The 26,792-nt window shown below is 38.1% G+C and overlaps 1 protein-coding gene across 3 annotated transcripts; it reads left to right on the top strand.

Annotated features, from left to right (window-relative positions):
• The first annotated feature begins 793 nt into the window (after nt 1–793).
• Nucleotides 794–26,426, top strand: msl3 (MSL complex subunit 3). Of its 3 annotated transcripts, XM_062975269.1 has the most exons (14): nt 794–985; nt 6,082–6,164; nt 7,105–7,200; nt 8,280–8,377; nt 9,124–9,218; nt 9,640–9,762; nt 11,815–11,975; nt 13,585–13,743; nt 16,140–16,402; nt 20,044–20,153; nt 22,434–22,533; nt 23,386–23,470; nt 24,436–24,522; nt 24,623–26,426. In XM_062975269.1, the coding sequence occupies exons 1-13, from the start codon at nt 887–889 to the stop codon at nt 24,473–24,475; spliced, it is 1,512 nt and encodes a 503-aa protein (XP_062831339.1). In that variant the 5' UTR covers nt 794–886; the 3' UTR covers nt 24,476–24,522; nt 24,623–26,426. The 3 variants fall into 3 exon arrangements, with proteins under 3 accessions (XP_062831339.1, XP_003218901.2, XP_008105417.1); XM_003218853.3 differs by lacking the exon at nt 24,436–24,522; XM_008107210.3 differs by lacking the exons at nt 6,082–6,164; nt 24,436–24,522 and having other exon boundaries at nt 832–985.
• Nucleotides 26,427–26,792: the final 366 nt, after the last annotated feature.

The raw sequence follows: 26,792 nt of genomic DNA, 5'->3' as shown, positions 1-26,792 counted from the left end.
CTGTTTTCATGTTGAAGTATTTTATTTTATGTATTACCGTATTTTATGTATGGCATCATTGAGTGCTATTTTCTAAACTGCCCCAAGTCCCTATGGGAGATGGTGGAGGGGAATAAAGTATTATTATTATTGCAATTGATCACATTGATTAGCATTTAATGTCCTTACAGATTCAAAGCCTGTCTGCTTCCTGTCTGGGGGAATCCTTTGTTGGGAAGTTATTAGTTGGAAAGATATTAGTTGATTGTTTCATGTTCACAATTCCCCCGTTTTCAGAGTGTTGTTCTTTATTTACTGTCCTGATTTTAGAGCTCTTTAATACTGGTGGCCAGATTTTATTCATAGCCAGCTTTGAAGCTGCAAGGCTGTTCAATGCTATTCAAGGTGATCAATTGCAACATTCACACTTGCCTCCAACAGACAAGAGTTCTTTCTCCCATCCTGGACCTTCTACAGATATAGAAACCCCACCTGCCTAGTTTCCAACAGACCTCACAACCTCTGCGGATGCCTGCCATAGATGTGGGCGAAACGTCAGGAGGGAATGCTTCTGGAACATGGCCATACAGCCCAGAAAATTCACAGAAACTCAGTGTTTTGTTGTTTTTAGTTGCACTAATAGAAGCATTGAGTTGTGAACCTGAGGAGAGAAAACTGCTTTGCTGCTCTTTTACTTGCATATACAACCCTAATCCTCCTAACTAACCCCTGTGAAGCCTGCCTTCCACTCCCTCGGAGGCGGGCCTGCGCTTCTGCGTGGGCTTGTCTGCGTGAACGCGCCTCCTTCCTTCCTTGGGCAGAGGCAGAGGCGGAGCCGGCCGGTCCCGCGTCGCGCCGTGCCCGGGCGTGGCGTGGCTGCCTCCGTCGCTTTCGCCATGATGAACAAATGACCTCGCGGGGAATGAAATTTAAATTCCACAGGGGCGAGAGAGTGCTCTGCTTCGAGCCGGACCCGACCAAGGCGAAGGTGCTTTATGATGCCAAGGTGGGTGAGGAAGGCCGCCCCGCCCAACCAGAACTGGGGCGCGCGGGGGACGGAAGGGAGGGGGGGAGCAAGGAAGGAGGGCGCGCGCGCTCTCCCTTCTGTTCTCTGGTTGGCTGCTGAAGAGGCTCGCGCCGCACGCACGCACCCCTCCCGCTCACCTCCTCTTCTCCAACCGCTGTTAACAGAAGCGGCCTCCTTCCGGCGCGGCACTTCCGGTTGTTATCTCTTGTTCTCTCTTACTTGGAGGCGAAAGCGGATGTTTGCCTCTATGGTGGCCCTGCAATCTTTGAAAGGGTTTTAAGGGTTGGCTGTCTTCTTTCATTCCTTTCCCATCCCTTCCTTTCCCGTTCCAAACTTATGGGTCTTTGGTAGGGAGGATATTTTATTAAGGATTTTATTGTTTCTCTGTGTTGTCGAAGGCTTTCATCCCTGGAATCACTGGGTTGCTGTGAGTTTTCCGGGCTGTATGGCCATGTTCCAGAAGCATTCTCTCGTGACGTTTCGCCCACATCTATGGCGGGCATCCTCAGAGGTTGTGAGGTCTCTTGGAAACTACTCCCAACAAAGGATTCTACCCATGCAAGAAGCAGCCAGACTTTGAAGCTGCAAGGCCATTTAATGCTAATCAAGGTGGCTAATTGCACCATTCACACTTTCCTCAAGCAGACAAAAGTTCTTTCTCCCACCCTGAACATTCCACAGACATATAAACCCCACTTGCCTAGTTCCCAACAGACCTCACAAACTCTGAGGATGCCTGCCATAGATGCGGGTGAAACATCAGGAAAGAATGCTTCTAGAACCTGGCCAGACAACCTGGAAAACTCACAGCAACCGAGTTATTGTTTCTGTTGTTGCAACAGTGTCTGTTTTTCGGGAAGATAAGAGTTCTCCTTCCACAGAGCTGTATAAAAAGGACTCAAGGTCTTTTCACACAGCCATATAACCAACAATATCAAGGCAGAAAATCCCACAATAACTGCTTTGAACTGAGTTTACACTGCCACATATCCCCGTTCAAAGCAGAAAATGTGGGATTTTATTCAGCTGTGTGGAAGGGGCCTCAGATAACCCAGTTCAAAGCAGATACTGTGGATTATCGATTATCTCCCTTGATACCCTACCTAGGCAGCTGTGTCTCTGGGTCCTTCTAGACCAGGGGTCCCCAAACTAAGGCCCGGGGGCCAAATGCGGCCCTCCAACGTCATTTACCTGGCCCCGCCCTCAGTTTTATAATATAATATTTTTATATCAGTTTTAATAATATAATATATTGTATATACATCTACTATTGATAATAATATTATGTTATACAATATAATACTAATAATAATACCATATAATAAAATTAATTATATGTTATATATTACATATTACAGTAGAGTCTCACTTATCCAAGCTAAACGGGCCGGCAGAAGCTTGGATAAGCAAATATCTTGGATAATAAGGAGGGATTAAGGAAAAGCCTATTAAACATCAAATTAGGTTATGATTTTACAAATTAAGCACCAAAACATGTTATAAAATAAATTTGACAGAAAAAGTAGTTCAATACGCAGTAATGTTATGTTGCAATTACTATATTTACGAATTTAGCACCAAAATATCACAATATATTGAAAACATTTACTGCAAAAATGGCTTGGATTATCCAGAAGCTTGGATAAGCGAGGCTTGGATAAGTGAGACTCTACTGTATATAATACTATAGTGATATAGTTCAATATAGTAATATATAATGCTAATATTGTGCTATGCTAATAATATAATATATTGTATGTACATACAGCTGCTCTGAGTCTCCTTCGGGGTGAGAAGGGTGTGATATAAATGTAGTAAATAAATGCAGTAAATAAATAATTAATTTTAGACTCGGGCTCGCCCAAAGTCTCAAATGATTTGAAAGCACATAACAACAACCTTAATTAACTTGACTATATCATTGGCCAGAAGCAGGCCCACACTTTCCATTCAAATCCTGATAGGTTTATGTTGGTTAAAATTGTTTTCATTTTTAAATATTGTATTGTTCTTTCATTGTTGTTGTTGTTACACTACAAATAAGACATGTGCAGTATGCATAGGAATTTGTATTTTTTTTCAAATGATAATTCGGCCCCTCAACAGTCTGAAGGATTGTGGAACGGCCCTCTGCTTCAAAAGTTTGAGGACCCCTGTTCTAGACAGACCCTATATCCCAGGGTCTGATCCCAGGCTTTCAGTTTTAAACTGGATTATATGAGCCCCCATTGTCAGATCATCTGGGATAAACAGAAAACCTGGGATCAGATCCTGGGATATAGGGCCTGTTTGGAAGGGCCCTCTGCTCTTCAGGATGAAAACAGTTCTCCAAGGTCCCTTCCACACAGTGTATAAAATCCCACATCTGCTTTGAACTGGGATATATGGCAGTGTGGACTCAGATATTCCAGTTCAAAGCAGATGTTGTGGATTATCTGCCATGATATCCTGATTTTATATGGATGTGTGGAAAGCCCCCAGGTTGAGTGTCCCTTATCCCAAAATCCTCCAAATTTGTCCACACATGTAGCAGAGATTGCTCTCCTATATTTTAATCCACACAAGCCTAGTTTAGTGCTCAAAATTACAAAAAAAGCATTGCATGAAATTCCTTTCAGGTTGTGCATTTAGAGTTGAATTCCCCCCTCCCCCCCCAATTTTTTTTTTTCATTTTGTGTGTATAATATGCAAATAGAGGTGTGGAAAAAAAGCTAAAATACTTCTGGTCCCAAGCATTACAGATAAGGCATACTCATTCCGTATAGCAGAGATGTGCATCATGTTGTGACACAGTAATTTCATATTACGAGCAAACTAGAAGTCAGTCTAACCTCTTATAAGACATACAGCGACATACATAAATTGCAATGATGAAATGTAGGAGGACATAACATTTCTCATGTTAAGCCTTTCATTTATATTTCTAAAAATATATATGATTTGTAAGATAATAGCATACATAACATGCAAGAATGAGGCCCCTTCCACACAGCTGAATAAAAACCCACATTTTCTGCTTTGAACTGGAATATATAGCAGTGTGGACTCAGATAACGCAGTTCAAAGTAGATATAGTGGGATTTTCTGCCATGATATTCTGAGTTATATGTCTGTGGAAGGGCGCTGAGAGGTTTCTTGTTACGTTTGCTTGACACAACCACACAGTCCAGCTAACACAGGGCCTTTCCACACAGCCTTATCCCAGAATATCAAGGCAGAAAATCCCACAATATCTGCTTTGAACTGGGTTATCTGAGTCCACAAGGTTTTCTGCCTTTATATTCTGGGATATGAGGCTGTGTGGAAGGGCCCTGAGTCCACACTCACAATGTGGGATTTTCTGCCTTGATATTCCTGGATATAAGGCTGTGTGGAAGGGCCCACAGTTTGGAAAGCTCTGCTGAATAGTGTAATGCCAACTATGTTTGACACTGTTGGGATGTGAAGGAGACAGAAGAATGGGAACCGAACAGGCAACACATCTCCTCCTAATCTTATTATTTAATGGATCTCTAGGATTATCTGTGCCCTACCTTTAAAGAGTTTTTCCCATGGCAGACACATAACTGCCACAAATGAAAAATAAAACCAGCAGTGGTGGCATGTGCATGTTTGATTTGAACATTTGTAAGGTCTCACCCCAATATGTTTAAGATACAAGTTGTTTCTTATGGAAATGAAGTGCTTCACTTTTTCTCTGAGAAAGCATAATTTAATTTGAGTATCTCTTAACCAAAATACATGGTACCAGAAGAGTTCTGGATTTCAGATTTTTCAGAATACCTGTATTTGCATATACATACATAATGAGATATCTTGGAAATGGGATCCAGGGCTCGTTTATGTTTCGTATATGCCTTATACATATAGCTTGAAGATAATTTTGTATTTTACATTTTTTTTGCATGAAACAAAATATACGTTGAAATACGAGAAAGCAAATGTGTCACTATCCCAGCCACCCATGTATATTTTGGATTTTGGAATTCTGGATAAGGGATGCTCAAGCTATATGTGTAGTACTTCTTAAAATATCTGGTGCAATTTAAGACTGATTTTCACAGTCTCCAGTATCAGCACTGTATGTACACCCCTTTAATACAGCAGTTTATTACCTCGAAACGAGTTGTGGACTACCAGTTTTAGTAGTACTGATTCAGGGAATCTAGGTGTGCCAGGGATTGGTAAAGTATCAGAGAAAGTGCAACTTGGTATTAGTAAAAACTTGACATGCGTGGGATAGATGCTAGCAGGTGGCATGTATTTATCATTTTCAAGTGTTGTGGGGAATTGTTAACAGTCTCTGGATTTCATGATTAGGGGGATAAATGTATAATGAACTTCCTCATTCATAAGACACAGTAATACACCATGTAATAAGATAGACCTTTTCTACACTGCCATATATAATCCAGATTATCTGATTTGATCTGGATTATATGACAGTGTAGAGTTATATAATCCAGTTCAAAGCAGATAATGCAGATGCTTGGATAATCTGGATTATATGGCAGTGTAGAAGGGGCCTTAGTTATATGTGGGAATATATTTACACAGGAGAATCATCTTAATCTGCAGATCAGACTGTTTTTAAAGGTACAAGAGCTGGCCAGGTGCTTTCATTTTTTGTTTCTCCTGACAACTCCATTGACAATTTTGAAAGGCATGTGATAAATCAGAAGTAGAGAGCCATCCTCTAACATAATGTGTACTTTAAAGACAGCCACAAAACAACCTGCAACACATTCTTAAACACCTTTTCAGCCATTAAATTTTTTCTTCTATATTTACTTCAATAGAAGTAAATTCCAACACTTCATCCAGTAGTATCTTAGTGATGTGACAATTCTGTTATTTTTAAAAGTGTAGTCCACCTATGTACTGTTCCATTTATTTTTGAAAACATAAATACCACATCTTCCAAATATAGTATCACCCAAACCAAATATATTGATTAAAAAAGAAAAAAATAATATTATTACAAGCAGTATATGGTGCAAATGTCGTTTACTGATAATTTGAGTATAGGACGAAACGTTTACAAAATCATGTACTGTATAAATGTCTGATTTCAGGTTGTTGACATTATTATTGGAAAGGATGATAAAGGAAGAAAGATTCCAGAATATCTGATCCATTTTAATGGTTGGAACAGAAGGTGAGAACACATGTGCATATTGCACATAGTAATTCTTTTAATTCATGAAAATACTGTCAAAATGTGAAACATCCACATTCAGGGCCCTTCCACACAGCTATATAATCCAGAATATCAAAACAGAAAATCCCACAATATCTGCTTTGAACTGGGTTATCTGAGTCCTCACTGCCATATATTCCAGTTCAAAGCAAAAAATGTGGGATTTTACTCAGCTGTGTTGAAGGGGCCTCAGAGGGCCCTTCCACACAGCCCTTTACCCCAGAATATCAAGGCAGACAATCCCACATTATCTGAGCGTGGACTCAGATAACCCAGTTCAAAGCAGATATTGTGGGATTTTCTGCCTTGATATACTGGGATATAGGGCTGCGTGGAAGGGCCCTGAGTCTATGCACCTGTGATATCTATTGTACAACAACAAGGCAGCAGTTTTATATACCCACCTTAAATAATAATATATCGTACTAGGTATTTTAGATCATATTCACTAGAGTAATAGGCATATGAATAAACTATTTCATACAGTAGTTGTGTGCATTCACTAATCTGGTGTTTGGAATTAATCTGAAAATGACTGCATGGTCTCAATAACCAATGACTAGCTGAGGTCTTATCCACAAAAGTGCATGTTGATGCTGTACCAGAAAACCAGAATAGTGAATTCCACAGTTTAATTATCTGCCGTGTTAAAGAAATGTTTTCATTTATCACCCCAAATCTTCCACCTTTCAATTTCAGAGGATGGGTTCTGATATTTTGAGACAGAGAGCAAGCTACTTATCTCAGCATCATCTGTAATTTTATACCCCTCTATCATCTGTCTTCACTTGTCTTTTTCCTCTAAACTGAACAGTTTTGAAATTATGCAGTGTGCCATCAAAGAAGAGTTGCTTCAGACTTATCGTGCTTTATTTTTGTGTTTTTAAAAAATACTCAGCTGGGACAGATGGGCAGCTGAAGATCATGTTCTTCGTGACACTGATGAGAACCGCAGATTACAGCGTAAATTGGCAAGGAAAGCAGTAGCTCGCATGTAAGGCTCAAATATCAGAATTGTAATAAATTACACTATATGAAATACAAACTTGATGTACAAAACTGACTCAATCAATTACTAGCCTCCATTAAATACATTTTGAATTGTAAATTAATGCTCATCCGTAGTTAGGATTAGTAATTGAATTCAGATTGATTATTATTTTGATCTATAATTATATTTTCTCTGATAAGATACATTTATTCTACATACTGAGGGCCCTTCCAGACAGGGCCTATATCCCAAAATATTATTTCAGGTTTTCTGCTTTAAACTAGATTAAATGAGTCCGCACTGCCAGGTAATGTGGGACAAACAGAAAACCTGGGGTCAGATCCTGGGATATAGGGCCTGTCTGGAAGGGCCCTCAGACATTTCCCCTTGTCTGCTGAACTTTTAGAATCTAGTGTCTCTATTATCATAAAATAGCTCAGGCCATATGCTGCCTTTGTAATGAAGGAAATTAATGAGAATCCATGTTTGGAATTCTAGAAACAGGAGAGAGGTAGGCCTTATGCTAGCAATTAGAACCGTAATGGTGAGTCAGAGTTTCCAATAACTTGCCTCTTTTTCTTGTAAAAAGAGAAGCCGCTATCCCTTTCTTTCTTTTTCTTTTTTTGTTAGCTAGTTTGATCTGGGATGAATAACATTTTTAAAAAGATAGCTGCCTAGTTAGAATAAATTGTAGCCCTTGATCATGAGGCAAGCCAACAGTTTCTGAGACATATGGGAAATAGTGATTTGCCTGAATTATCCAAACAAGAATATAGTCATAGTTTTCAAACCTGATATCCAAAACTGTCACAAAGAAGAAGAAGCAAGCTCATCTTGGTCATGTTTGAACCCCAGCAGCTGCTAGATTCTTTTATCTCAAGAGTCAGGTTGCCATTGCTTTGACTATACAAGGGTGAGAAGAGCTGAAATATTTTAAATGTATAACAAAAGAACCTATGGTTCACTAGTTTTGGCTTATTTGTGTATTCCTTCTCATGCTGTATTTTAATTGATTTAAGGAAGGATTTAAAAGTATTTTTAAAAGATATGTTGATGAATGTTGTACTTTAAAAATATTTTAGGAGAAGAAAAGGAAAGAAGGGGCGTCGGAGGTTGCCTGGTGTTGATTCTGTATTGAAGATCCTCCCTGCTGAAGAAAATGAGAAGACCAGTGTAAAATGTAAGCTAATCCTTACTTTATCTGCGTGGTGTGTTTGGGTATCAAAGTGAGCCAGGATCTCACATTGATTGTATCTCCCCTTCAAACCTGGATTGCTTCTCCTCTTTAAAAGTCTCAGTAATTAACTTTAAGCCACACCATAGGTTATTTTTTGGACTTGTTGGAATTAAAATAATCCAGTGTGCTACCTACAATTGCATTTGGAAATCATGAGAAACAATTATACTGGGCTTTGTTGTATTGTGAATATCTTAAACCAATTATTGACCTGGATTATACATTTTGTCTTTTATGGCAATTACATTGATGAATATCTGTTGAGGTAATGAATGCCTTATCTTGAGAGGTATTCAACAATATGTCTGAATGCAAGTTCTGGAAATCAATATTTTTGGTATGGTAACTGAAGGGTTAAAAGCCTTAAAACTATCTGTATATGTATAAAAGCTTCTAGCAACTGGCTCTAATATAAATTGCTGTGTTTATTTTGATGCTTTCATAGTTAAAACACCCCAGTATTATCCAACACAATATTAGTGAAGTTAGCATTTTAGAAGGCTAACTTTTGCAGAACAGATAGAACACCTCAATATCCATTATTTATCATTGTTATTAGCAAGTATTAAGTATTGTATTAAGTGTTTAGAGGCTACCAATTTTAGCTTATTCTGTAGTTCATATCTTTGATCAGTGAAGTCAGTAGGAATGTGTTAGATGCCAAAAGTGACTCATTTTTTCTTATGCAGCTATAAGTAGTAGTTCTTCTTCTGATGGCAGTGATGAAGGCACAGATGAAGAAATAAGGAGTGAAGAAAGTGATACTGATTCAAAGACAGAAATGGTATGTTCATTCAAGCTATCTTGACCCTCTTTGTGAAAAACAACTTTCTTTAAACAGTTTATCAGTGGCTTCTGAGTACAAAGAGTGGATATATTATAGGTTTTCATTCTAAATGTAAGGAACCCACAGCCTGGTAAACTTGTGATATTAATCTTATTGAAAGTTTTGGATTGGCTACAGAATAAAGCATGTGATAAACCAGTGAGAATTTTGTATTTTAAATTTAAAGTCCCATTGATCTCAGTAGTATAATATAAACCGATTTTAAATTCAACCCATTGTAAAAATAAGTATTAACATGCTGTTATCATTGTATGTGTACATTGATGTTATAGAATATGAGCACACACAAATATTCAGTTCTGTATAAGGTCATCTTGTAATATATGAGAAGAAGTAATTTTGTACATATTTCTTGTAGAAAGACGAACAAGAGACTCATACCAAAAGGGACATGGAAGAAAGAGCAATAAACATTGAAATTCCTGATATATTGAAAAAGAAGCTTGAAGAAGATTGTTACTATATTAACCGAAGAAAGCGGGTATGAGTGACTTATATGAATGAAAATAGGCAGAAGCATCTATGCTAAATTCTTGTATGCAGAAAAGAACACTAGTGTGGTCCTATACATGTCTACTCAGAAATAAGCACAATTGCATTCATGGATTTTGCTCCCAAGTAAGTCTCTGTAGGATTGCAACTCTAGTTTTTACTAGAGGCAGGATACAAACCAGTGAAAGAGAGTTCTAGACTGAAAATACATAGCTTGTTTCTTCTATAGGTAATTAGACAGGATACTTAAATAATAAAAAATATGCTTTGCGTAACCCTTGACCACTTTCCTCTCAGACAGCATAGAATAAAATAGAATGTAAAAAGTAGGCTACCACATAGTCCTGTGTAAGTTTATTTATGTATTTACCATACGAAATCCCAGAATACTTGTAAAGTATCTACACAAACACAAGATGGTCTATGGTACAAAGAAAATACGTCCAAATAGCATATAATATTATTAAAGTTCCCCGTACAAAGCTCAATTTGGCAGTACCAGACAAAATGAAAAAGAGCAACAGCTCTAACACAAAAGTATCCAAGTCTGATATTTGAAGAAAATAATGATGGAGCACCGCTCTCAAAAAAGTCTTTGCAAGTAAAGTCCAAATAAAGTCCCAAGTCTACAGGGGTTCCCAGGTATTTTTGTACCCTGTTTCGGGGAGAAAACCCCCTTCTTCAGGAGTTGGTATACTCAGCAACAATGAACTTATATATAGTGCCTAATTGCTTACACAGTGTGACTCTGCTTGTGGTGATTTCAACTGCGAGTTGAAATTGTTGCTGAGTATACCAACTCCTGAAGAAGGGGATTTTCTCCCCGAAACAGGGTACAAAAATACCCAGGAACCTCTACAGAGTTGGACTTTATTTGGACTTTACTTGCGAAGACTTTTTTGAGAGCGGTGCTCAATCATTATTTTCTTCATTCCAGTATACAGCAACATGACCAACCATTTGTTTACTTTGTTTGGAAGATATTTTCATTGACTATGTATCCCTGAAGCCTACATAGTCAATGAACCAAATATCAGACTTGGATACTTTTGTGTTAGAGCTGTTGCTCTTTTTCATTTTGTCTGGTACTGCCAAATTGAGCTTTGTACAGGGAACTTTAATAATATTATATGCTATTTGGACATATTTTTTTTGTACATAGACCATCTTCTATTTATGTATTTACTTCATTTATATCCTGCTCTTCTCACCCCGCAGGGAACTCACAGCGGCGCACAACATATATTTAGGCAAACATTCAATGCCTCAGTTATACAACTATTAAAAGTTTGTTTTGCTAAGTCACATCGTTTTTAGAGTAGTCATTTCTGAGGCAGAAGTTGCCTAAATCAGAACTGGTCCAGCTATTTCATCCATGTATAGTCAGGAGCACATGTGAAGTGAACATTAAATAATGTAATGTGGTAGCTAAGTTTTGTGGACACCCTAGACTTGGAAACTATACCCACTGAAAGTAGAACAGTGTACTTGTTCAGCAAACTGAGTGCAGTGAGCAATTATTAACTGGGAAATTGGCCTTTTCATGTTTACTGTATTGGCTGCATGACCTATAGTGCTTTCTTTTCCCCCCAATAGTATGCATTTTGCACAGTGTCCCCCTATAATATACATTGTAGTGTGCATTGGTTGGAAATATGTACATGTATTTTCCTATAGTCAATATACATACAGAGTGACAGATACAAAGGGGATAGGTAGGTGAGGCAAATGTCATAAAGGATGCCTCTATTTGAGAAATACAACTCTTCAGTTTAAAGTAAAATGAGTTTAAGATTAGGGAAGTGTATGGTGTACATTAGATAGCTGCTGTCTACTGCTCCTCAAACATTTAACTATGGATTTCTGTCACCTAACCTATTTTTATGTATTTTTTGCCTGAGCTTAAAATGTGTGTGTGTGTGTGTGTGTGTGTGTATGAAAATATTGGTATTAAAAACAAAGAGCATTCATTAAATGAGTTTGTATGATGTTGCATAAAACCACTTCTTCAGTTTGACACGTGATTGATTCTCTTATCTAGCTGGTGAAACTGCCATGTCAGACAAACATAATAACCATTTTGGAATCCTATGTGAAGCATTTTGCCATTAATGCAGCTTTTTCAGCCAATGAAAGATCAAGGCATCACCAAATGGCATCACACACCAACCTGAATATTCACTACATCCCACCAGAAAAGAAGTAAGCAAGCATTATTTCAGTTTTGTGCTTCTACAGCAACCATTTCAAATGAATGGCTAAATTTCCAAAGCAGCTCATGTTCACTTACTGTTAACGAGCTTATAATTAGCCACTTGCCTATGATGATAAATACAAAGGTTAACTAATGCACTGTAGCAAATTTGTTGAGTAATGAGATTATGGCTTTTTAGTTATCTGAAGAGCTATTAATAACTACCTTGTTTAGTTTTTGAGCAGGAAAAAGTCAGCTATCACAATTAATTTTTTCATTTGGATTATGGCCTTGTCTTGGATGAAAGCCAATGATCTAGTAGTTTATTGATGCAGTTTGGAGAATAAAAGCTATCCCCACTTCCCCCAATGTATAGCTGCCTTTCAATAGCTGTTTAAGAATTCATTTCTCATTTTATGTACCTAAGCATAGGATCTAAACATTATCTTCACCTTGAGAAGAGGCAAGGAAACAGAAATGTGTTTAGTTAGATTGCAGAGGATTTAAACCTCCCTATATTATTTTGATTTGAAGGGATGTGTTTATTGTGGAGCGTGGATTTCTATTAAGTACAGCATGAGTTTCTAATGAACTTTTATAAGCTGTCTTCTTTCATCTGATACACCTTTATGGATAAGATGAGCCAAAGACACACTTCATGTACTGACTTGATGCAAAATACAATTTGCCATCATAGTTCTTAGTGCAGCTGACCCAAACTCTTTATATGTATATTTCAAATGTAATCACCCCAAACTCTTGGTGCTTTTAAAGTTGATTTTACAACATTTTCTACCTATCTCCTACCAACACAACTTACGTATCTGGCTGTTAACTATTAGGAAACCCATCACTCTGCTCCTAAGATTTGCGTGAATTCCTCCTGTAACCCTACTTTGATCAGCTCCATCTTTGTTCCTCCCCATTGAATCCCCTTGTTTGAAGTATATGATTTTTTGCCTGCTTGAAAAAAAACAAAACCCAGTTTTTAATACAATATTTTTTCTATTGTAAGGTGCTATTGATTGTAAGGTGCACCCTAATTTCAGTACCACTACCAACAACATGCACAAGATACAGTTGTGATTCTGAGATATACCCCATTTTTACAAATGTTTACACATGGAAAAAGTGCATCTAAGAATTGAAGAAATACAGTAGTTCACAGAGTTATGTTTTTTTTTATTCCTGGACTCCAGACTTGATGCAGATATTTTTCTCTTCAGAGTATTTAGTTTGTCTTGGTTTTGGCATACATCTGTATTACTTCAATATGTTTCTTCCTTTCCCCAATTAGATCTGTGATAGTATGTTTTTGGTTTTTGTCTATTATTATTATTTTCCTCTGCATTGGGGGATGGGGCCTTCCAAAGTTCATAACGATATTGTACAAAACCCACTTCTTATTGAATTCTGTTTTGGTGATAATGACATTTAGCAAAGTCTAGCAAAAATTGTGGATGCTTATTCATTTGAACAGCCAAATCCCATGAAATTTTGCACAGTTATGTAGAATAGTATACATTGACTGTGCAGTGCTGCTAAAACAGCATAACCTGTTTAGCTCTCTATTAGTTAATTATACAAAATATTTATTTTACGTTCTTATTTTTCTAGTGTTGAATTATGTAAAGAAATGGTGGATGGACTAAGAATAACTTTTGACTTCACTCTTCCATTGATTCTGTTGTATCCCTATGAACAAGCACAGTTTAAGAAGGTGACATCTTCCAAATTTTTTCTTCCTATCAAAGAGAATGTAGCAAATTCCAACAGGTGGGTTTGGTGTCTTCATTTTTAAAAAATACCTTCTTGAGCATATTTTCAATCATGTGCAAGGTTTTTAATCTTTAGGCTGAAACTTTGGTGTGCAGTTATTTCTTTGGTATCAAGCATTCAGTCTAAGAAAAATTAGAAAGTAATTTTTTTTACTTTTTAAAACTTGCATAGTTAAGATTTTAGTGTGGATGCATGCATAACTCATAAATGCCTAACTAACTTCTTACAAGCATACAAGTTAACAAAGCCTCTGACTAAGTAGTTCCTTTTTACAAAACCTTTTTTCTTGACACCCAACCTCACTTCTGTCCACATGCTCAATTTAGTTGGACATTTTGTTTTTAGTGCTATCATGGACAGTATGATGAAATAGGGCTGGAGAAATAGACCTTTGTGTTGTATTGCAGAGCATGTCTGCAGAAAAGAATGCAGCAAAGCCAACAGTTATCCCCAGCATAGATGAGTATGTTTGGCTGCTGGCCTGTGGGGTTCCTCGGGATTCCTCAGGGTTCCATTTTGTCCCCCATGCTGTTTAACATATACATGAATCTGCTGGGAGAGGTCATCCGGAGTTTTGGAGTAGGGTGCAGTCTATATACAGATGACATCCAACTCTACTACTCCTATCCACCTAAGCCAAGGAAGCTGTTCTGACCTTAAACCAGTGTCTGTCATCATTAATGAATAGAGGCGCAGTGGGTTAAACCCTTATGCCGACTGAACTGCTGACCTGAAAGTTGGGTTGCTGACCTGAAGGTTTCCCATTCGAATCTTTGAGATGGGGTGAGCTCCTGTATGTCAGCTCTAGCTTGTTAGGACATGAGAGAAGCCTCCCAGCAGCACAGCCAGGCGTTCCCTGGGCAACGTCTCTGTAGACGACCAATTCTCTCACTCCAGTCTCAAGTTGCTTACTGACATGATTAAAAAATCAATTAATGGACTGGATGAGGGCAGACAAATTGAAACTTAATTCAGGCAAGACAGAAGTACTTCCAGTCAGTCGGAAGACAGATGAAGGAATAGGGATTCAACCTGTGCTTGATGCGATCACATTCCCCCGAAGACACAGGTCTGCAGTTTGGGGTCTTCCTGGTCTCAGTATTAAACCTGGAGGTTCAGATGTCAGTGGTGGCCAAGAGGGACTTTGCACAATTAAAACTTTTGCATTAACTGCGCCCATTCCTTGAGAAGCCAGATCTGACTATGGTGGTACATGCCTTAGTTACATCCCGTCTGAATTACTGTAATGTGTTCTACGTGGGGCAGCCCCCGAAGAGTGCTCGGAAACATCAGCTGATCCAAAGAGCTGCAGCCAGGTTGCTAGTTGGGGCTGTCTACAGGGAGTGGACAACCCTCCTGTTGCAGAAGCTGCATTGGCTGCCAGTCAATTTCCAGGTACAATTCAAAGTGGTGGTTATGACCTTTAAAGCCCTAGACCAGTGGTTCGCAACCTGTGGGTCCCCAGGTGTTTTGACCTACAACTCCCAGAAATCCCAGCCAGTTTACCAACTGGTAGGATTTCTGGGAGTTGAAGGCCAAAACATCTGGGGACCCATAGGTTGAGAACCACTACCTTAGACTGTTCAGGTCCAGGCTATTTGGCTGACTGCATCCTCTTGTACGAACCTGCCCAGGCCCTGAGATCTTCAAGAGAGGCCCTTCTCTTTGTCCCACCTCCATCTCAAGTTTGGTTGGTGGGAACAAGTGAGCGGGTCTTCTCTCTTGGTGACTGTCCCTCAACTCTGGAACTCCCTGCCCAGGGAAGCCAGAATGTCCCTCTTCCTGCTGTCCTTCCTTTGCCAGGCTAAAACCTTCTTATTTAGGCAGGCTTTTAAGATCTAATCAGGGGGTGCTGTGGTTTTTAACTTTAAATATGTTTTAATAGATTTTAACTGAATGTTTAATACTGTTTATATTTAATTCTGTTTTAATGTTTACATAATTGTATATTTTAAATTGTATGCTAATGCTTTTATGTTAATCCACTTTCCGTCTCCTTTAGGAGAGGTCAAGCAGAGTATAACAACAACAACAACAACAACAATATAAGCAGAAATGATAAGATAGCAAAAGAGTTATGAAAGAAAAAAATCATTGAATCTATTTTGGAAAAAAATTTCAAATGGCATCTAGAAATTTCAAAATGGTTCAGTTTGCTTATGCAAGGCTCACTTGATGTGACTCTTTCTCTTCACATGTACATATTGTTGGTTTTGAACATAGTATTTGCTGGAATATGCTGAATTGCTTTCTTTTTGTGATGTTCTTTGCATGTTATTTCTTTCTTTGGTAAAAAAATTCTGTTGAAGAAGTAATGTGTGGGAACACATCCAGTTCATTAACTGAGGTACACTTGTATTGCTCTCATACGGTTCTCTCTTTTTGCCCTTCAGAAATCAAGAAGAACTTTCCCCAAGCCCACCTCTTCTGAATCCATCAACTCCACAGTCCACAGATAGTCAGCCTATGACAGTAGAACCTGTAACACCTAAACGGCGAAAAACAGAGCCTGAAATACTGCATTCTCTAAGGCGATCTACTCGTCACACATCCAACTGTGATAGATTGTCAGAAAGTAGTGCTTCTCCACAACCAAAACGACGGAGTATCGATGCTCCTGCTTCAATGCCAAAATTGTTTTTGCATCTTGAAAAGAGTATGTTGGGGTTAGGGGAAGGAGATAATCTCTTTACAGGGAGGGGCAAAGTATTTTGTGAGCATTTCCCTGTTGGTCATTGATTCCTTTTTAAGAAATGGCATTAAGTGCAAATGGCTTTTGATTGTCAAAATTGACTTTGTATATCACTGGGTAGGGTAGGTTCTTGGGGTTCCTAATCCCCCCCCCCCCCGCCTATAGATAATAGCTATTTTTGAGCCTGAATGCATGTGGTTCAAACTTCTCTCATCAGCATTCCTTGGCCAAATAGATTTGTTTTAATTAAGAACTGGAAGAGAAATTGGCTGGATCTGAACTTGAACCATATGTGGAGTACCTCAGCTGAAATTGATTGCTTATCCTGTGGATTTCATTGTTAAATATAATTAAGTCTGGATCAGTCCCCATGTGGATTGTTTCTCATAGACCTTTGTTGTCTTTTAAGAAATAAAAGCCAGCCACAGCTGTTAAAACATGTTCCTAGCAGAGTGTCAAAACCTGGCTCTGTTGTGACATTCCCTTCATGATTCCCTGCTTACATGTGTCAGCAGTAGAAAAGGAAGAGACTGTGGTAAGGCAACATCATAGTGATATTATAGCATTTTGTTTTATTAGATACCAGTAGAAACAGGGCTGTCTTTTTTGGGCAGCAGCCAGGCATCCTTGGTTATAGCTAATTTCCACTTAATTGCTTTGTCTAAGTTTTGTATAAGTACTTGAGAAGGAGCAGCACTATAGTAACAATTGGTCAATGTCTTCAAACTGTATGGTAGGCAGCAAAGCTAAAAACACTTGACAGTAGGTTGAATATGCTATATTGTACTGAGGCAGCATATGATTATGAAGAGTTTTTCAGACCATGGGCATTGATATTCTGGAGAATGAACATTGAGAAAAGGAGGTCACATAATAACTAAGCTAGCAATTCTAAATATTTTAAATAGACCAAAAGGCATGTTTTGCCCACTGCTCTGCTTTAATTTTATCAAAGGGTGCCATTTAAATATCACATAGTTGGAGAACGTACTCTTTGTGAAGTTGTACTTTACTGTGTTTCTATAGTGTTTTCTTATTAACTACCTATTTTAAATGTGAAAGTATTTTTCATGGTTGACTATATCAGTGGTATACCTTGTTGAATTGTAGTTGTAGATAGCACTAGCGTATTACCAGGGGAGCGGGTCTCACTAGGTGGCACCATCAGAAGTGTCTATAATGTTTTTGTCTATAAATATTTTTTGCAATGTTTTAGCAGAAATCTATTTTTAAAAATAAAAATGTAATGTGCTGTTTTACTATGGAGTAAACAGCAAAACCACTGAACCAAATCACACCAAATTTGGCCACAAAAGACATAATCATCCTGTCTATGTCTTTCAAACAAAAAACCCTAGAAAAATAAAGCCCAAATTAGAGGATGAGAAAGAGCCGTTTCCCCCTTTAGAAACGGCTCAAAATGGTAGGCCCCGCCCCCTTAGGCCCCGCCCACTTTGTATCCTAGCAATTCCCTCAGCCAAAATGGCGTCCAGGACACAGGCAGAGTGCACGTAGGCCTCATCCACACTGCCTATAAAATAAAGATCTGATTTGAACTGGATTATATGGCAGTGTAGACTCAAGTCCCTCCCACACAGCTATATAACCCAAAATGCCAAGGCACATAATCTACAGTATCTGCTTTGAACTGGAACCAGTTCAGTGTGGATTTTATACAGCTGTGTAGAAGGGGCCTCATATAATCCAGTTCTAAGCAGATGATATAAGATTATAAATATAATACATAATATTTAGTGTGGTATTATAATACAGAACAATATAATCTCTAAAATCAGGACAGTAAATAACAACACTCTGAAAACAGGGAAATTTCAGACAGGAAACAATCAGGGCCAGCTAACACCTCCCAACAAAGGATTCCTCCAGGCAGGAAGTATCCAGGCTTTGAAGCTGCAAGGCCATTAAATGCTAATCAAGGTGACTAATTGCAGCATTCAATTAATTACTATTCAGACTATTAATTACTATTCAACCTGGGCAACCAAGGATTCCACAAGGTAGAAAGCGGTCAGGCTTTTAAGCTGCAAAACTATTCAGTGCAATTCAAGCTGGCCAAACAATGATTCCCCTACAAAGAAAGTAGCCAGGCTTCAAAGCGGCTCTTTGATTGAGGGTGCTACTCCAGCTCACCACACAAGGATTTCCCTAGCTATAACACAGTCAGGCATTGAAGCTGCAAGGCTATTCAGTGCAATTCAACCAGATCAGCAAAGGATTAGCATTGGTAGAAGGCAGCCAGGCTTTGAAGCAGTGACACTACTATGTACTATTGAAGCTGACCAACCAAAGATTCCGCTAGATAACAAGCAGCCAGGCTTTGAAGCAGTGAGGCTATTCATTGCAATTCTAACATCTCCAAAAATCCCCCTGGAACACAATTACCCAGCATCCCAAGCAGCAAGCCTATTCCATTGTATTCCAGCTCACCAAACAAGGATTCCCATAAGAAGAAAACGGCCAGGCTTTGAGGTTGCAAGGCTATTCACTGTTATTCCACCTGGACAACAAATGATTTCCATAAGCCACAACAACGCATGGCCGGGCACAGCTAGTCTTTTTATAAATAATAAAACCATAACATTTTTTCGTAAGCAGTACAGGCAGTCCCCAAGTTACAAACATCCAACTTACAGATGACTCAGTTAAGAACATGGCAGAGACAACATGAAGTGTGAGAAATTTACCCCTAGGAAGGGAAATTCACTCTTGAAAGAGTTATCATGATGAAAAGGTGTCTCCACTGAAGCTTTATCACCAAGCCTTGTTTCCATAAAAAGCCGATTTTTTCAAAATCTTGTTACCACAGGGACAGAAAGTAAAGTGCAATCTTCTGAACAGGCACAGACAGCAAAACAAAGACCACAAGGGTGTTAACCCTTCCCTATGCTATCCCAACATTTTTGCCTAGAGTTTTAAAAGGTACTTAAAATGTACCTTTACCTTACATACAAATTCAACTTAAGAACAAACCCACAGAACCTATCTTGTTCATAACTTGGGGACTGTCTGTATGTAGTTTTGAACCTTCTAATTCACATGTGCTGAGCTGTTAATATTTCCCGTTTGCAATGATGTTTCAAATCACATTGTTTTGTCTCCATGCATTACCAGCACCAATTGTTGCTTTCATTGCTGCTGGTCTTTTATGGCAGCTGATCTTGTCATTAGATTTAGTGGATGTCCATTTATACAAAACAAATTACTAAGGACTCTGCATAGTCTGGTATAGAAAAAAGTCCCTGGGGTTGAAACCATGAGTTACTACACTGAGTGACACCAACTGTAGTGATGCCACTACCTAATATGGCTCTCAAGTGTATACATTTCATTTGACATCACTATGAGAAGAAAGGATTGATACGTGTTTAAACATACTTTCTTTATTGGCCATCTGATAGGTGTCTGAAATAACTGAGGGGTTCCTTTTTTGTGATGTAGGATTTACCTGCTCTCCTTAGAGAATAACTGCAAATGTCCAGATGAATTTTCTGGTTACAGGTGGAGGAAACTTTTCATAGCTAAGTAACAGGTCCTAGGCACAGTATATCAGTTAATATAATCCATTCATACTTTTTCTTTTGTAGAAACCCCTGTCCACAGTGGATCATCATCTCCTATTACATTGACTCCTAGCAGAGAGGGTAGTGCAGTGTTCGCTGGCTTTGAGGGAAGACGGAACAATGAATTAAATGAGGTAAACTCTTGTTAGTCCAAGAATTTGTATCCAGAGAGCTGTAACGTTAGTTTTGGGACTAAAATATGTTTTTAGATTCTAAAAATGTATCAACCTCTCCCCCACGTTGCATGACACACTGCTGTTCGGAGCTATGGCAGGATTTCAAGTCTTTTATAATGGAATGGAGGCTTGTCTATGTGTCTTGTGAGCTTCAAAAGCTGTTTTAATCTTTGCTAAGATATGTACAGTGGGGGGAAAAGTATTTAGTCAGATACCAATTGTACAAGTTCTCCCACTTAAAAAGATGAGAGAGGCCTGTAATTGACATCATAGGTAGACCTCAACTATGAGAGACAACATGAGAAAACACATTCAGAAAATCACATTGTCTGATTTTTCATGAATTTATTTGCAAATTATGGTAGAAAATAAGTATTTGGTCAATAACAAATGTTCATCTTAATACTTTGTTATATATCCTTTATTGGCAATGACAGAAGCCAAACGTTTTCTGTAAGTCCTCATGAGGTTAGCACACACTGCTGGCCCATTCCCCCATGCAGATGTCCTCGAGATCAGTGATGTTTTGGGGCTGTCGCTGGGCAACACGGACTTTCAACTCCCTCCAAAGGTTTTCTATAGGGTTGAGATCTGGAGACTGGCTAGGCCACTCCAGGACCTTGAAATGCTTCTTATGAAGCCACTCCTTCGTTGCCCTGGTGGTGTGCTTGGGATTGTTGTCATGTTGAAAGACCCAGCCACATTTCATCTTCAGTGCCCATGCTGATGGAAGGAGGTTTGCACTCCAAATCTCTTGATACATGGCCCCATTCATTCTTTCATGCATACGGATCAGTCACCCTGGTCCCTTGGCAGAGAAACAGCCCCAAAGCATGATGTTGCCACCCCATGCTTCACAGTAGGTATGGTGTTATTTGGATGCAACTCTGCATTCTTTCTCTTCCAAACACGACAAGTTGTGTTTCTGCCAAACAGTTCTACTTTGGCTTCATCTGACCATATAACATTCTCCCAATACTCTTCTGGATCATCCAAATGTTCTCTAGCAAACTTCAGTCAGCCCTGGACATGTACTGGCTTAAGCAGGGGAACACGTCTGGCACTGCAGGATCTGAGTCCCTTGTGGAGTAATGTGTTGCTTATGGTGGCCTTTGTGACATTGGTCCGAGTTCTCTGCTAGTCATTCTCTAGGTTCCCCCGTGTGGTTCTGGGATTTTTGCTCACCGTTCTTGTGATCATTTTGACCCCATGGGGTGGGATCTTCCATGGAGCCCCAGATCGAGGGAGATTTTCGGTTGTCTTGTATCTCTTCCATTTTCTAATTATTTCTCCCACCATTGATTTCTTCACACCAAACTGCTTGCCTATTGCAGATTCAGTCTTCCCAGTCTGATCCAGGGCTACTATTTTGTTTCTGGTGTCCTTGGACAGCTCTTTGGTCTTCACCAAAGTGGAGTTTGGAGTGTGACTGCTTGAGGTCATGGAAAGGTGTCTTTTAGACTGATAACAAGTTCAAATAGGTGCCATTACTACAGGTAATGAGTGGAGGACAGAGGAGCCTCTTCAAGAAGAAGTTACAGGTCTGTGAGACCCAGAAATCTTGCTTGTTTGTTGGTGACCAAATACTTATTTTCCACCATAATTTGCAAATAAATTCGTGAAAAATCAGACAATGTGATTTTCTGGATGTGTTTTCTCATGTTGTCTCTCATAGTTGAGGTCTACCTATGATGTCAATTACAGGCCTCTCTCATCTTTTTAAGTCGGAGAACTTGTACAATTGGTATCTGACTAAATACTTTTTTTCCCCACTGTAGAAAATAGCTGGAAATATTTAATAAGATTTCCAAGAGAAATACATTACAGAACCATTTGGCATCTTGTATAGACAATTGGGTAACAATTTTGTTCCCAGATGAATAAGGAGTGGAGATTAATTTTGGTTGGTTTTGTTTTTGTTGCGCTATAATAAATAACAAGCATTATGACATCATCTTACTGAGAACATGTAATGGAGATAGGTTTTAGGTCAATAATCACCTATCTTAGTTTTGAGGAATTCTGTTTCATATTCAAAGCTGTTTTGAATTCTGAATGCATGTAGATCATGTACCCATTCCATAGTTTTTCAAGCATCAGCTCTAGAAATTGCTCTGGTTGAAAGATGAAATAAATTTGTGTAAGACTAATCTGGTTATCTATACAATTTCCAATAAAATATTGGCTGAATTTATAATATGCTCTTAAATTGTTGCTGCTATAATGTTTCATTTATAGGTTTTATCGTGGAAACTTATGCCAGAAAATTATCCTCCAGGGGATCAGCCTCCACCACCTTCTTACATTTATGGGTCTCAGCATTTACTACGGATGTTTGGTAAATATAGTTTTGTTTTTGAGCACTTAAAATGCCTTCCTTTGTATTATCTCATGCAAGAGGTTTGGTGTATGCTTACCTGGAAGTAAATCATATTGTTCCATTTTTAGCTTGTAAAGTGATGTGGATAATGATGATTTTGCCCATGTGACTTAGTTATGAGCCCTCCACTCCGAAGCAGGCATACCTTCATTAACAATATCAATAAAGTTCCTTTTTACAAAGTATTTTTAGGGCTGCTTTATCTTTTGTATAGCTATGAGTTTTTTTAACAGCACCAACAATGGAAATGAGGCAAAGGTGGGCTGGAGAATTGCAGACTTTCATAAAGAGTTGTAGAGGGGTATTTGCAGTAAACAGTGCGAGCTACGAAAGAACACTACTGAAACTGTGTGTGGTTAAATAAGAGCTAACTCCAGAATCCCTTACTGACTACGCAAAAGCGCAACGAAAATCGGGAAAGTGGATAAGCCTGCCTCACCTACTACTCTTAGCATGAACAAAAAAACAAAACAAAAACAATGGCATCGATTTGTGCCACCAAAATGGAAATCATAAGAAAAGTGGAAGTTAATGAAAGGTGTTCACCCATATATTTGGCAAAGAGATCACAAAGAAGAAAAGGTGTTTACCTGTAACTATTTCTTTGAATGGTCACCTGTTAACTCATACAACCCTCACATTTGTGTGAGTTCACAGATAATCATTCAAAGAATCACAGTTCCAGGTAAATCTGTTTTTCTAATACCTTTTTCTAAAGATGGTCACATTTCTGTCTTATTTTGTGTTAATGTAACTATTTTTAATAGCAGGGAAGGAAGAATACAAAATGTACTTTTTTTTCTTTTACAGTAAAGCTCCCAGAAATACTTGGGAAGATGAGCTTTTCTGACAAAAACTTAAAAGCACTAGTAAAACATTTTGAATTGTTCCTAAGGTAAGATAATTGGAAACTTAACAAGTCTATATACTAAGGTACCTAATAAATCATGGCAGTGCGAATTTATTAATGGGAGAGTTTTTGCTATGTACTTAATTAATACTCTGTAGGAGAAAAGTGCACATTCCACTAAAGAAATTTTAGTTTTATTTAATGAAGTTGTATAACATACATATCTTAAAAATAGCTGGCATAAATGATAGTATGAAGAGTGATCTTGTGCCTTTCTTCTATGGACAGAAACTTGTGAAGGTCACAACAGTAGTGATGCACTCTATTTGCATATGACATAGAACTGATATCTTATCTTATAAAGCCAGTACTGTGTTATTGTTCAAGTTGTGATTTTCATGGCAAGGTATATTCAGAGTAGCTGTTCCTCTGAGGCTGAGAGAGTGTACCTTGACCAAGCTCACCAGGTTGGTTTTCATGGCTAAGCAGGGTTTCAGGCCCTCATTTCCAGAGCTGCAGTCCAATGCTAAAACCATTCCGCCAAACTGGCTGCTTCCAGTACTGTCTAGTGCCTAAACCTGCCCAAATCTAAAACATCTAGACTTAGCATTCACTAAACCATTTCTCATTCATTGCAGCATTCTTACAGTTGACATGCAAGATTAATATTCATTATGTACCATTTCGAATTAGTCATTCTGTGGAATGTCATAACTGTAAAAGGACTGATTTTGATTAGTCTTCTGATTGGAGTTTGCAATCCTGTGAGTAGGAAGCACTGATGAAGTGTAATTTAACTTGCAGTAATAATGTATAGACACTAGTCTGTACTGTTGAGCAGTTTATGATATGAACTTCCAGTTCAGATTTTTGAGGACTATATAATGGATTTATGTGAGGAAAAACATATTTAATCATAATTTTGGAAATTAAAGCAGTTTAAGCATTATTCAAATGTAAGATGAGATACAATATTTTTTAAAAGAAATGTATTTATATTGTTTTTTAAGGAGTGTTGCTTCTAAAGATACTTCAGTAGACCGTTGTTAACAGGAACAGAGCACTAGTAACACAACCTTCAGAAGGTCTATTTTAAAGTAAGCCTTATTAAATTAAGTGCAAACTGTATGTGCAGCCAAAATAGAATTTGAACATTTGTTTTTTTAAGCTTTTGGTACATTTTTTTTTCTTTTTCAGGTTCTTAGCAGAATACCATGATGACTTCTTCCCAGAATCTGCTTACGTTGCGGCCTGCGAGGCCTACTACAGCACAAAGAATCCACATGCCATCTATTGAAGTTGTTAATGTGGGTGCAGTGAATTGTACATATTCTGTGGTTGCTGCTTTATTTCTCTGCTTCAAGATCAGGAAATGTTAAAATGTATTATTTCACCAGCATTGTCATTCATTTGACAAAAGAAAATCACATTTCATTTCGGAGTATGTTGACATTGCATCCCAGTGCTAGACATCTTTCACTGTTAAACAAACGGAGCACTGCACTGACTTCTGATGCATAGAACTGCGTGTGAGTAAAGTAAAAGGAATTAGGTGCATTAGAAACAGACTTCATGAGAAGTAACCATCCAGTGTTCCACTTTAACATGAGCTTTCTTCAACATGAACTCTCAACACATCACCTGTGGCTAATGCAGGAGTGGCATTGTACAAGTTCTCATTTGGGATTCATACTTCATTATTTAAAGCTATTGTGATAAATGGATTTTCACAGATTTACCAACTGGTGTCTTAGCATAGTTTCAGCTTCAGGATTTCTTGTGGATAGGGTAACCTAGTGTTTGTTTGCTTTTTCCCACAGTTAGGTGTGTATTTACCAGTGTCTGAATAGGGTTTGTCTATTCATTCCAATTGCTTTGGGGGGGGGGGGGTTAAACCAATTGTTTAGAACAGGATGTTCTTGTTGGCTTGAAAATGTCAAAATGACATTCTTTGCCAAAAATGTAGCAGAGCTCTCAGCACAAACAATGACTGCTTACTGAACTTATGAGATACAGATTCTTTTCTTTGGACTAGTTTGGGCTACTATGTGTATAGAAGCGTAGACATAAGTATGCCTACTGTTTTAGTTATACCATAGTAACTCTAATGTGTAGATTAAATAACTTATAGTCACGTATGTTTGTGACAGTAAAATAACTTGATCAATACAAGGATTTCTTTAAAATACTTGGCAAGCAATTAAATAGGCATGAATAGCAACACTACTTACATAAATTGATCTCATAGTAGCACTGCCCCCCCCTTTTTTTAGTAGGGCATGTAGTGTTCATCTCAGCCTATAAATGAAAGAATTAATTTATACTTTGTAAAAGGCAGAAAAACCAGAATACATAATTGCCCAGAAATTTATTTTTATAGTAGTTCTGATTGGATTACAATTTAATGTTACAATTTATCCACCCCTCACTTCAGTGAACCTTTCACTTTTAAAATTCACAATCTATAGTAGGAGCTCAACTAGCTTAACTGTTTAGAGGCTGGGGGAGGGCCTTCAAGAGTTTCCCCCATCTCCACACAAGTGGACATAGTGTATCATTAGGGGTTGAGTATCGAGAGAGAAGTATGGAGGTACATTATATAGTATGGCAAGTCTGTTGTATTAATAGACTTTACATATTCGGTACTAACTGGGAGTTAATACATTGGTTCCATCAGTTATTTTTTCCTGACCACTGTTTCTAAAACCATGTTGAATTGGTCTTAGATTTGAAGCTTCAGAATGAGGTGGGCTTGTATTAACTTCGATATAAAATACTGATTTGTGCAGAATGGTTAAATATTTATGAGTCATTTAATATAATATAGTAGAATAAGGGTGAATCCTAATTCCTAAATTCTTCTGTTGTATTTCAACACATTTTGTGCCATGTACTGTTTTGTTCCATTCAAACAATGCACAGAAATAAAAAGGGCTGGTAGTTGCACTGAAACATTTTGTATGAATGAATTGTAAATAAAGCTGGCATGTTTGGAACAGTTTTTTTTGTGTGATTTTGTGCTTTACCAATGTAATATGATATTTATCCAAACTGTATACCCAACCCATAGACTGAGTACATCCATAAAAGTCAGGTCCACCCACTATTAAAATGAGTGATGACTTGTCACCTGCTCAGACTCAAAATGCATGTCATCATGACCACAATGGAAGTTTATACCTATCTGGAGAAAAACCTTATATATTTACTGAAATAACATTTACAATTGCATGGATTTCAACTTAATTAATTTCCAGAGGAGTAGCTTTGTCTGTTGCAGCAATTAGTAGGAGTGTGACACAATAAGGATTTAACAAATTACTTTGATACAGCTTTTCTGTACTATAAGCCATGAAAACTTTTATAT

Source organism: Anolis carolinensis, chromosome 3, assembly GCF_035594765.1.
Source record: "Anolis carolinensis isolate JA03-04 chromosome 3, rAnoCar3.1.pri, whole genome shotgun sequence".
Classification (NCBI taxonomy): domain Eukaryota; kingdom Metazoa; phylum Chordata; class Lepidosauria; order Squamata; family Dactyloidae; genus Anolis; species Anolis carolinensis.
This window is presented reverse-complemented; position numbering and strand designations above follow the sequence as displayed.